Source organism: Salmo trutta, chromosome 22 (assembly GCF_901001165.1).
Source record: "Salmo trutta chromosome 22, fSalTru1.1, whole genome shotgun sequence".
NCBI lineage: Eukaryota > Metazoa > Chordata > Actinopteri > Salmoniformes > Salmonidae > Salmo > Salmo trutta.
The window spans coordinates 26228297-26240932 of NC_042978.1; the positions used below are offsets into that span (position 1 = coordinate 26228297).

The 12636-nt window shown below is 46.7% G+C and overlaps 1 protein-coding gene across 6 annotated transcripts in view; it reads left to right on the forward strand.

Annotated features, from left to right (window-relative positions):
* Positions 1–6306, forward strand: part of LOC115158464 (protein PRRC2C) — a 50556-nt gene extending 44250 nt beyond the window's left edge. For all 6 annotated transcript variants that reach the window (XM_029707434.1, XM_029707433.1, XM_029707437.1 and 3 more), the window contains 3 exons: positions 3392–3518; positions 4057–4332; positions 4471–6306. In XM_029707434.1, the coding sequence (XP_029563294.1) occupies positions 3392–3518; positions 4057–4332; positions 4471–4725 (658 nt within the window). In that variant the 3' untranslated portion in view covers positions 4726–6306. The remainder of the gene's footprint in view (positions 1–3391; positions 3519–4056; positions 4333–4470) is intronic.
* Positions 6307–12636: the final 6330 nt, after the last annotated feature.

Here is a 12636-nt window from a genome sequence, read left to right on the forward strand (position 1 = left end):
CCCTACACCTAGTCCTTACAGGTAACACACCACACTACCCCTACACCTAGTCCTTACAGTCAACACACACACACTACCCTACACCTAGTCCTTACAGGTAACACACACACACTACACCTAGTCCTTACAGGTACACACACACACACACACACACACACACACACACACACACACACACACACACTACTAGTCCTTACAGGTAACACACACACACACTACCCCTAGTCCTTACAGGTAACATACACACACACACACACACTACCCCTAGTCCTTACAGGTAACACACACACACACACACTCTACCCCTACACTAGTCCTTACAGGTAACACACACACACTACCCTACACCTAGTCCTTACAGGTAACACACACACACACACACCACACACACACACACACACACACACTACCCCTACACCTAGTCCTTACAGGTAACACACACACACACTACCCCTACACCTAGTCCTTACAGGTAACACACACACACTACCCCTACACCTAGTCCTTACAGGTAACACACACACACTACCCCTACACCTAGTCCTTACAGGTAACACACACACTACCCCTACACCTAGTCCTTACAGGTAACACACACACACACACTACCCCTACACCTAGTCCTTACAGGTAACACACACACACTACCCCTACACCTAGTCCTTACAGGTAACACACACACACACACACTACCCCTACACCTAGTCCTTACAGGTAACACACACACGCTACCCTACACCTAGTCCTTACAGGTAACACACACGCTACCCCTACACCTCCTATTTTCAAAGTCCTTACAGGTAACAACAACACTCACCCTACACCTAGGCCTTATCAGAGTAACACACACACACACGCCACAATACCCCTACACTCTCCATCCGTAACAGGTAACAGCACCACACACACACACACACACACCACACACTCCCCTACACCTAGATCCATTTTACAGTAACACACGCGCGCTCACGCTACCCCTACACCTAGTCCTTACAGGTAACACACACACACGCACACACTACCCCTACACCTAGTCCTTACAGGTAACACACACACATCTACCCCTCCACCTAGTCCTACAGGTACACACACACACACACACACTACCCCTACACCAAGTCCTTACAGGTAACACACACACACGCTACCCCTACACCTAGTCCTTACAGGTAACACACACACACACACGCTACCCCTACACCTAGTCCTTACAGGTAACACACACACACACACACACACACACTACCCCTACACCTAGTCCTTACCGGTAACAACACACACACACACACACACCCACCACTACTACCCCTACACCTCGTCCTTACAGGTAACACACACACACACACACACTAACCCTACACCTAGTCCTTACAGGTAACACACACACACACTACCCCTACACCTAGTCCTTACAGGAAACACACACACACACTACCCCTACACCCAGTCCTTACAGGTAACACACACACACACTACCCCTACACCTAGTCCTTACAGGTAACACACACACACACTACCCCTACACCTAGTCCTTACAGGTAACACACACACACACACTACCCCTACACCTAGTCCTTACAGGTAACACACACACACACACACTACCCCTACACCTAGTCCTTACAGGTAACACACACACACACCCACTACCCCTACACCTAGTCCTTACAGGTAACACACACACACCACACACTACCCCTACACTATCCTTACAGGGTAACACCACACACCACTACCCCTACACCTAGTCCTTACAGGTAACACACACACACTACCCCTACACCTAGTCCTTACAGGCAACACACACACACTACCCCTACACCTAGTCCTTACAGGTAACACACACACACTACACCTAGTCCTTACAGGTAACACACACACACACACACACACACACACACACACACACACACACACACACACACACACACTACTAGTCCTTACAGGTAACACACACACACACTACCCCTAGTCCTTACAGGTAACATACACACACACACACACACTACCCCTAGTCCTTACAGGTAACACACACACACACACACTCTACCCCTACACCTAGTCCTTACAGGTAACACACACACACTACCCCTACACCTAGTCCTTACAGGTAACACACACACACACACACACACACACACACACACACACACACTACCCCTACACCTAGTCCTTACAGGTAACACAAACACGCTACCCCTACACCTAGTCCTTACAGGTAACACACACACGCTACCCCTACACCTAGTCCTTACAGGTAACACACACACACTACCCCTACACCTAGTCCTTACAGGTAACACACACACACTACCCCTACACCTAGTCCTTACAGGTAACACACACACACGCACACACTACCCCTACACCTAGTCCTTACAGGTAACACGCACACACTACCCCTACACCTAGTCCTTACAGGTAACACACACACACACACACACTACCCCTACACCTAGTCCTTACAGGTAACACACACACGCTACCCCTACACCTAGTCCTTACAGGTAACACACACACGCTACCCCTACACCTAGTCCTTACAGGTAACACACACACACTACCCCTACACCTAGTCCTTACAGGTAACACACACACACCACTACCCCTACACCTAGTCCTTACAGGTAACACACACACACGCACACACTACCCCTACACCTAGTCCTTACAGGTAACACACACACACACACACACACACACACACACACACACACACACACACACACACACTACCCCTACACCTAGTCCTTACAGGTAACACACACACGCTACCCCTACACCTAGTCCTTACAGGTAACACACACACACGCACACACTACCCCTACACCTAGTCCTTACAGGTAACACGCACACACTACCCCTACACCTAGTCCTTACAGGTAACACACACACACACACACACACTACCCCTACACCTAGTCCTTACAGGTAACACACACACGCTACCCCTACACCTAGTCCTTACAGGTAACACACACACACTACCCCTACACCTAGTCCTTACAGGTAACACACACACACTACCCCTACACCTAGTCCTTACAGGTAACACACACACACTACCCCTACACCTAGTCCTTACAGGTAACACACACACACGCACACACTACCCCTACACCTAGTCCTTACAGGTAACACGCACACACTACCCCTACACCTAGTCCTTACAGGTAACACGCACACACTACCCCTACACCTAGTCCTTACAGGTAACAGACACACACGCACACACTACCCCTACACCTAGTCCTTACAGGTAACCCACACACACACGCACTACCCCTAAACCTAGTCCTTACAGGCAACACACATTCTCACACAGAGCCTGTCCCACCTTCTACCGGTTTTGTGAAAATACCAAAAGCTGATGTATTTGTCTGGTCAGGGCCAGCTCTACATCTCCCAGCAGCCAGTCCAGTAAGATGAACAGCATGCTGTACCAGAAACAGTTCCAGCCCAGCTCTGCTGCCATGAGAATCACACAGCACTTCCCCAGACAGTTCAACCCACAGGTAACGCACGCACACACACACTGGGGCGCAACAGGGTCTCTACTTCCTAAGGCGGCTGAAGAAACTACATGCTGCCCCGTGTCTCCTCCAAATACTACCGCTGCACCATCGAGAGCGTCCTGACCGGTTGCATCACCGGCTGGTACAGGAATTGCTCTGTCCACGACCGCAAGGCTCTTCAGCGGGTGGAGGGCATCACTGGGACCGTGCTCCCACCCATCCAGGACATCTACTTTAAACGGTGGCTGAAGAAGGCCTGCAGCATCAAGGACCCCAGCCACACGATATCGGAGCATGAGGTCTTATACCAACCGGCTCAGAGACTGTTTCCATCTACAAGCCATCATACTGCTGAACATTTGTATTGGACTGACCACCTGCACTGATTCTCCACACCTTACCACACTCACACATGCACCCACACACACATCATACGACTAACATTTGACACTTGTGATCGAGGCCAGCTTAACCACCTTTTCCTTGGATTTGTAATATAAAGAGTTGATGACGTTAACACTCCTCTCCCTCCTTTCAGATTCTGTCCCAGCCCAACCTGGTCTCTCCTCTGGTGCGCCCTCCCTCCCACACCCAGCATGCTAACTCATTTGGTGGAGGGATGCAGCGTTCGCCTATGGGCCCACCCCCCATGTCTCCCTCTCTGGGAGGGGGTTTGATGCCTCACCCCCGGCCGCTGCCGCAGCAGCAGTTCCCCCAGATGCACCCCTCCCACCCCCCTAGAGGGCCTCTTCCCCCCCTCGCACCTAGAGGCCCTACGGGTCCCCGAGGCAACCAGGCAGAGCAGGACCTTAAGGTATAGTACTGCTTGCTGATTAGTTGACTGGTTGAACTAGAATGTGCCTGGTGTTGAAATCCTGATGTCTCCTAAATGAACCCAGCATGTGGTTGAGTGATTCATTTGATTGCTTTATTCACTGATTGCTGTCCCCAGGCGAAGCAGCGAGCTGAGGTGCTCCAGTCGACTCATAAGTTCTTCTCAGAGCAGCTCAAGGCTCCGTCAGTCTCCAAACCCTCTCGTCTCGACCAGGGGAGCGGCAAACCCCCCCTCGACATCCTGCCCCCCAACCACCAGACGGTGGGAATCGTGGAGCGCCCTGAGCCCGACAAACCCTCCCTGTCAGCGGGCAAACCCATCCGCACCGGCCCCATCAAGCCCCAGGCCATCAAACAAGAGGAGGGAAAGTAGAGCCTCACACATCTCCACAGATGGAGAGATGGGGAGAGAGATGATCCAGCTGTTCCACATATTCATGCAATCACTCGCTCACACATCACCCTCGCTGGTGTTAGAGGCGGAGAAAGATGGGAGAGGTGGGGGTGTATAAGTCAATGGTTACTGAGGGGGCTACTGTGTGTGTGTGATCCAACCTCATCCCTCTCCCCTTCTCCTCCTCTCTTGTCCTCCACTATTGGAGGTCTGTGTGTGATTTTTAGCCCCGCCTCTTGTAATTTGGGCGGGGCGGAAGACGGCAAGCTGTACTTCAAGTGTCTACTAAGATGGTAAAAAAAGATTTGCTAGTTTGCCATTTTTATAGCCCTATGATTTCTGTTCCTTTTTCACAATAGAATCCCGTTATTAGGAGGACAGGGCTGTTGTTTTTGTTAACAGGAGAATCAAGCAATCTTTTGTTTTTGTAGTTGGATCAAACAATCTTATTTAAAGATGTATTTTAGTGAAGCACAGACACGTTCTATTCCTCTGCCGGTCTTCCATCCATCATTGCTAACACACAGCTGTGTGAGTGTATACAAGCTTGTACGATCACCACACACAAACTCCCTCTAGCGCTCAACACTTTCACCAATATTCACTAAAGAGAGAAACTATGAAATCAGGGTTTTTCCTCGAAAGGAAATGTAAGATGCAGCAGTTGATTGATTTAATTGATTAGTCTGCCTTTTCTCTTGCTTGCATCTCTTTGCCTGAGCGGAATGATAAAGGTGGTGTTTGTGTTTGTTTGCGTGGGGCACACGGGAGGCCACTGCCCGGTTCTCTCCTGTATCTTTAGCCAAAGGTTGAGCGTGCAAAGATGATTTCACAGAGCCTTGAGGATCCCTGTTGCTATGGCAGCAGAGTGGGTGGGGAGTTATTATGGTCTGTCTGTAAACGGACAGACAGACCCTGAATCCAGTCTGGGAGCTTTCCTCCTCCTTCGAGAGAGAGGAGGATAGAATACCGCTTCACTGCTCACACGCCCATTGTAACGGTGTCTCACACACTCACTCAATTGCCTGTAGGGCACCCAACCCTGCTGCTACTAACAGAAAGGAAGACTGAGTACTAATTCAAACTGTAGAAACAAAACAGTTCAGTGTGGCTTTCTGTTAACCCTCACCAAGAGGGAAAGGGAGACAGAAGGGGGAGAAATAAAACAAAATTAGAAATAGCTTTGCGTTCAACTGCAGACTGTAGTTCTGCTGCATTTCAGGGCAGAAGGACAGGTGTTGAAAGGAGAGATTATTCCTGTCTCATCTCACTTCCACTCACTCAAACCTACACCACTCTCTCATCACTGCTTTACCATGGTGACAAGGGTCCTTCAGAAATGTACAGTAGTATACTCCACTAGTGGGGAGGGGTCTAATTACCCCCCCTAACCAGAGCACGGGATGAGGAACCTTGTGTAGGAGGACAGAGTGGGGGGGTAATTGGTTTGTTTTTTCTTTTACTTGTACAGGGGGTACATCGCTGTATTAAAATATGTACGGTCTTACATTCTTGGTTTTAGTTAAGAAACTAATAAAATAATATGCTGTTTAAAAAGTGGCCCTGTGTCTGGGGTAGTTTGAGTCTGTTTTAACTCATGATTCTGTTTGAAGAACCATGTAGTTACAGATAGCACCACGAGATGGGAATTTCAAGACCAATACCGGAGGAGGGAAAACTCAACATTTACTTAAGATCACAGTGGAAATAACACTGCTCGCACACACATCCAGTTAGGGTAGAAATCCAGAGGCCAGGATTTTGTAGGAATGCGGAAGATCCAACTTTTGACCATTCAGTCCTACCACAGCCTCAAACCCCCTCCCAGAGAGGGAGACATGGGGGGATGGGCCCATAGGCGAACGCTGCATCCCCCCACCAAATGAGTTAGCATGCTGGGTGTGGGAGGGAGGGCGCACCAGAGGAGAGACCAGGTTGGGCTGGGACAGTTTGAACCTTGGACCCACTTCATTCGGAGTTCCCCAGTATTTATGAGACTATGAAAAGTGGGCTTTTAATCTTCACAACCACTTTGAAGCTGTCAACTGAAACCAATTTGGAAATATGGAGTCAGTCACAGGCAAGAAACTACGGAGTTCATTCCATCATGGTTTGGGTACAGATTCTGTTGAGGAACTTGGGGTTACACAAAGGGCTCTGGCCAGAAGTAGTGTACTACATGGGCAATAGGTAATTTGAAAGTCTGGTGTAGGTTCTGGTGAAGTGAGGTATGTTTGGCCAACCTCAGAGGGAAGTATTTAGGAGACTAGGACAGACTCCCCTCTATGCCACATCAAACCCTCTCTGCCCCTTGGTGGGTTAACGATGGAGAAAGCTCATAAAAGCAGCGGTGGGGTTGCTCTCTCCTTCCTCTACCTCCCTCCCTACAATTAAACACAACATTCCTCTTTTCCTAATCCAGTGGAAATACCGCTGTCCTGTCTCCCGTCCACATCACGTGTATGTGTGGAGAGGTACCAGTAAACATGTTATTGATGTTGCGTCTGAAGACTGAGGTATGAGAACATCCTGCTTCTCCTCCCTGATGAGGAACCAGCCATCTCAGACACCATACCAGGAATGACTGACAAAGGGACTTTCACACTACATCCTATTGCTGTTTAAACATCTATTACAAAGCTGACAAACGTGATATGATAATAAAACGTATAGCACTAAGCATGCGGCTCGCAGTCAAAAATGCTCCAGTCAAGTTAGTCACACAACATCTATCCTGCCCAACTGAGAACTGCTGCGTGGAGACAATATTCTAGGAATAGAAGAACAATGGCTTTCATGGAACTCTGAGCATTATGAGGCTCAGCCCCACTTGTAACTCTCCTACTTCCACACAACGCAGATCCAGAGTCTTTAAACCACTACTGAGTGATTTCACACCTGAGAGGGTGGTGTTTAATCACCCTAAGCACCTGCAGGGTAGAAAGGCTGCGTGATAATGTGTGTTTTAATGTGTTCTCTGTGAAGACCCTAGTAAAGGTAGAGTCCTGTTGAACACATCGTAATCACTGGCCTTTTATTAGTCGACACAGACACATCCAGTCTATGTAAACATCTGTGTGTGTGTTTGCGTGAGTGCGCACGTGCATATCACATCTGTCTGTCATCATAAATACATGGCATTGAAGGTTGTTTAGTGTGTGTTTACAGGTTGTTTAGTTATGTGTGGGTTTTTGCATAGCGTCTCTATACTCTATAGAGTGGAATATATGACTACTTCTCCCATCGGGGGACAATCTGTTTACAGCCATGTTGTGACTGGAAAAACACAGCAACGGATAAATAAATGACCACTATGTTAAACTGCTGTTCACTAGAAGACACAGACCTAGACCTGTGATGAAAACAGTCAAATGAAAAGTGTTGTTTCCCTCAACACCTTCTGTTTACTGTTAGTGATTATAATGAAGACTTTTTTTCAGATTTAGAATCTGGCATGTGTTTTGGTACATAGCAGTGTTAAGTGAGGACATCATTTCCCCTTGGCTACCAGTATCTTACTCGGAGCAGCTAGGCTGGGATTGAGAGGCCGTGTGTGCTCTAGCATCGGTCATAACCTCACACACTGGGACTACAACAGGGCTGGTGTGAGATAGGGAAAATAGGGATATAACCACTGGGCTAGGAAGTCGAGGTTTTGCTCAGTACCTTATGATAAGCTGTAGACCACAATATAAGAGGGTTTTCATCTATATTCTTATCTATCATCACAAACCGAGCTGGCACTATGACGGGACTCAACGAGCTGTTTAAGGCCATAAGAAAAAAAAGAAAATGCTGATCCAGAGGCAGCTCTCCTAGTGGCTGGGGACTTTAATGCAGGAAAACTGGAGTCTGTTTGACCTCATTTCCACCAGCATGTCACATGTGCAACTAGAGAATATTTTTTTTTTAGATCACATTTATATGATATGTGGAGTAAAGCTCTCCCTCGCCCTCCATTTGGCAAATCTGACAATAACTCTATCCTCCTGATTCATGCTTAAAGCAAAAAACAGGAAGTACCAGTGACGAGCTCAATACGGAAGTGGTTCGATGAAGCTACAGGCACAGACTGGAATATGTTCTGGGATTCATCCGATGGCATTGAGGAGAATACCACATCAGTCATCGGCTTCATTAATAAGTGCTTTTTCTACATTTTGTTACGTAACAGCCTTATTATAAAATGTATTAAATTGTTTTCCCCCCCGATCATCAATCTACACACAATACCCCATAAAGACAAGGCAAAACAGGATTTTGGAATTGTTTGCAATTTTCCACAAAAAACAACTGACATTTACATAAGTATTCATACCCTTTACTCAGTACTTTGTTGAAGCACCTTTGGCAGGGATTACGGCCTCGAGCCTTCTTGGGTATGACGCTACAAGCTTGGCACACCTGTATTTGGGGGAGTTTCTCCCATTCTCTGCAGATCCTCTCAAGCTCTGTCAGGTTGGACGGGGAGCGTCGCTGCACAGCTATTTTCAGGTCTCCAGAGATGTTTGATTGGGTTCAAGTCTGGGCTCTGGCTGGGCCACTCAAGGACATTGAGACTTGTCCCGAAGCCACTCCTGAATTGCCTTGGCTGTGTGCTTAGGCTCGTTGTCCTGTTGAAAGGTGAACCTTCACCCCAGTCTGAGGTCCTAGGCGCTCTGAACCAGGTTTTCATCAAGGATCTCTCTGTACTTTGCTCCGTTCATCTTTCCCTCGATCCTGACTAGTCTCCCAGTCCCTGAAAGGTAATCCCATCTCCACAGCGGAATTCTGGAGCGCTGTCAGAGTGACCATCAGGTTCTTGGTCACCTCCCTGATCAAGGTCCATCTCCCCCGTTTGCTCAGTTTGGCCAGGAGGCCAGCTCTAGGAAGAGTCTTGGTGGTTCAAAACTTATTCCATTTAAGAATGATGGAGGTCGCTGTGTTCTTGGAGACCTTCAATGCTGCGACATTTTTTGGTACCATTCCCCAGATCTGTGCCTCGACACAATCCTGTCTCGGAGATCTACGGACAATTCCTTCGACCTCGTGGCTTGGTTTTTGCTCTGACATACACTGTCAACTGTGGGACCTTATATAGACAGGTCTGTGCCCTTCCAAATCATGTCCAATCAATTGAATTTACCACAGGTGGACTCCAAACAAGTTGTAGAAACATCTCAAGGATGATCAATGGAAACAGGATGCACCTGAGTTCAATTTCGGCAGCGTAGCCTAGTGGTTAGAGCATTGGACTAGTAACTGAAAGGTTGCAAGTTCGAATCCCCGAGCTGACAAGGTACAAATCCGTCGTTCTGCCCCTGAACAAGGCAGTTAAACCACTGTTCCTAGGCTGTCATTGAAAATAAGAATTTGTTCTTAACTGACTTGCCTAGTTAAATAAAGGTAAAATATATATATTTTTTTTTAAATAGCAAAAGGTCTGAGTACTTATGTAAATAAGGTATTTCTGTTTTGATTTTTGATACAGTTGCAAAAATGTCTATAAACCTGTTTTTGCTTTGTCATTATGGGGTATTGCGTGTAGATTAATGATAAAACTTTTTTTTAGTCCTTTTTTGAATAAGGCTGTAATGTAACAAAATTTGGAAAAAGTCAAGGTGTCTGAATACTTTCCGCATGCACTGTATAATTATCATAATGATTTGGCTGTAGATTGCAGGAAAAAAGCTGATGCAGGTGTTTGAAACATGCAAAATTCTCCACCTTCAGGAGGGTGGTGAAGACCCTCCGGACCACCCCCCCTTCCATCCTCACGTAGTTCATTCCCCCTCTAGTTCATGCCCCCTCTAATAATGGGTGCATGATGCCCTGCCCAGGCTTCACATAATGGACAAATCACTTGCCATTTGTGCTGGGATACAGACACAGAGTTGTCTACTTTATAAGATGCAAGAGAAAGTTTCCTAAAGTAGATACAATAAACTAAACTAACTATGAGCTGACTCAGACTTTCCTCAACAAATCATTTACTGTTGAGGCCCAATCTAAACTTAATGATTATATTAGACTGATTAGTTTGACTCTGAATGGTTTAATAAGATAAACAGTTGAATATGAGGGAAACGTGATGGCCCATTAGTGTAAACTGTAACTGTTAAATGGGGACAAATCCAGCTTCAGCTGACGAGTGTGTGTGTGTTTTGACATACCTGTATGTGTGTGAGATAAATTATCTGGTGTTAGTCTGGGCTAAGCTTTGGGGACGGTTTTGTGTGTGTGTGTGTGTGTGTGTGTGTGTGTGTGTGTGTGTGTGTGTGTGTGTGTTCTGTCGGCGCATCTGGGAGGCATCACTCACAAGTTTGAGCTCAGTTCCTGTTCTAGGGTAGTTTATAACCTAAACTCCCCTGGTGCTGCTGTTGTGTATGCATGCGTGTGTTTGTGCATACTGAATGACCTCCATCTTCCTCTCACCATCCATCCACCCTCCCCTCCTTCCTCCTCTCCTCATCCACTTCTAGCGTTCGATCCATCTCAGCTCCCTCATCCTCCTCTCTCCAGCCCAAGAGCCCCTCTCAGGCGCTAGTCTGTTGCTCTCATTAGGGCCTCTGGTGCTCCAGTCTACAAATTCTCTTGGTCTTTCATTGATTCTCTGCCAGTGTTACTCACACCAGAACAGACTATTCTATGGCTGTTACTAGTAGATCTGGACACTAGTCAGAGCCCCTTAAAAATGCTGGCTGAGTTGAAGGCTTGGGACCTGGGTGGCAAGACCTCATCTGAGGCATGGCATAAAAATGTAATACCAGTAGGCATGTCTGAGCCGTGGTCACCCTCTTATAAATAAATACAAGGCCTGGTCACACCTATGAAGGTTCCCAAGCTTAGCTATTTCTCTCTCTTTCTCAATAAAGAATACTCAAAATGAGAGATAATGTCTATTTTCAGTATTTGTCAGTCATCCAGCAATTGTGTTGACTTCAAATCAATAATTTGAATCTTCTAATTGATGCTGCTTCACATCTGGGAGAAACTGGGCACTGGGCAGGCAGTGATTCTAGGGACTACAGCTGCAACCGGAAGTTACTTTTCGAAGCAAGTTAGGATTATTTACACAGCAGGTTAGGATAATTAAGGTGGCAGGTTAGGAACCGTAGGTTAAGGTTAGGCAAAGGGTTAGGGTTAGCTAAAATGCTCTCCTAACCTGCTACAAAAAGTAACTTCTGGTCATAGCTGTACTCCCTGGAAGAAGAAGAATGTAGGAAGTGGACAAACACGGATTTGACTAGATAGAATACAGTTTGCCACAATTGACCAGAATTTACTTTTCGTAGCAGGTTAGGAGATCTTGCTCAGCAGGTTATGAGAATTAATGAAGGATAATTCGATTAAGGTTAGGAAAAGGATTAGGGTTACCTATGAAAAAAAGATCTACTTCAGACGTAATTTAACATAAGATGTATTAAAGGAGTGTGAGAGAGCGTTGGTTAGAAATGGCAGTGACGTGTGCGGACGAAATTGAGAGAAAAGTTGGTGAAGCAACAACAGTGCTGGAATGCAAACATTATGGCTTTCTTTTCTGATGTATGGAGCGGGAGGATAAGGTTCAAGGACCAGAGTGGTTGGTAGTGGAAAGACACAGGAAGAAGAGAGGTCATGATACAGAAAGCAGTGGAGCGTCTAGTAAAGAAAGCATAAAGAGGGCCAAGGTTGGAAGCAAGAGCAATGATGTGTTGGAGTGGAAAGTGGTGATAGTGTTTGATGAGACCACAGGGCCTCACTTATACCCTATCAAATCAAATTGGATTGGTCACATACACATTGTTAGCAGATGTTAATGCAAGTGTAGCGAAATGCTTGTGCTTCTAGTTCCGACCATGCAGTAATATCTAACAAGTAATCTAACAATTTCACAACTACCTTATACACACAAGTGTAAAGGAATGAATA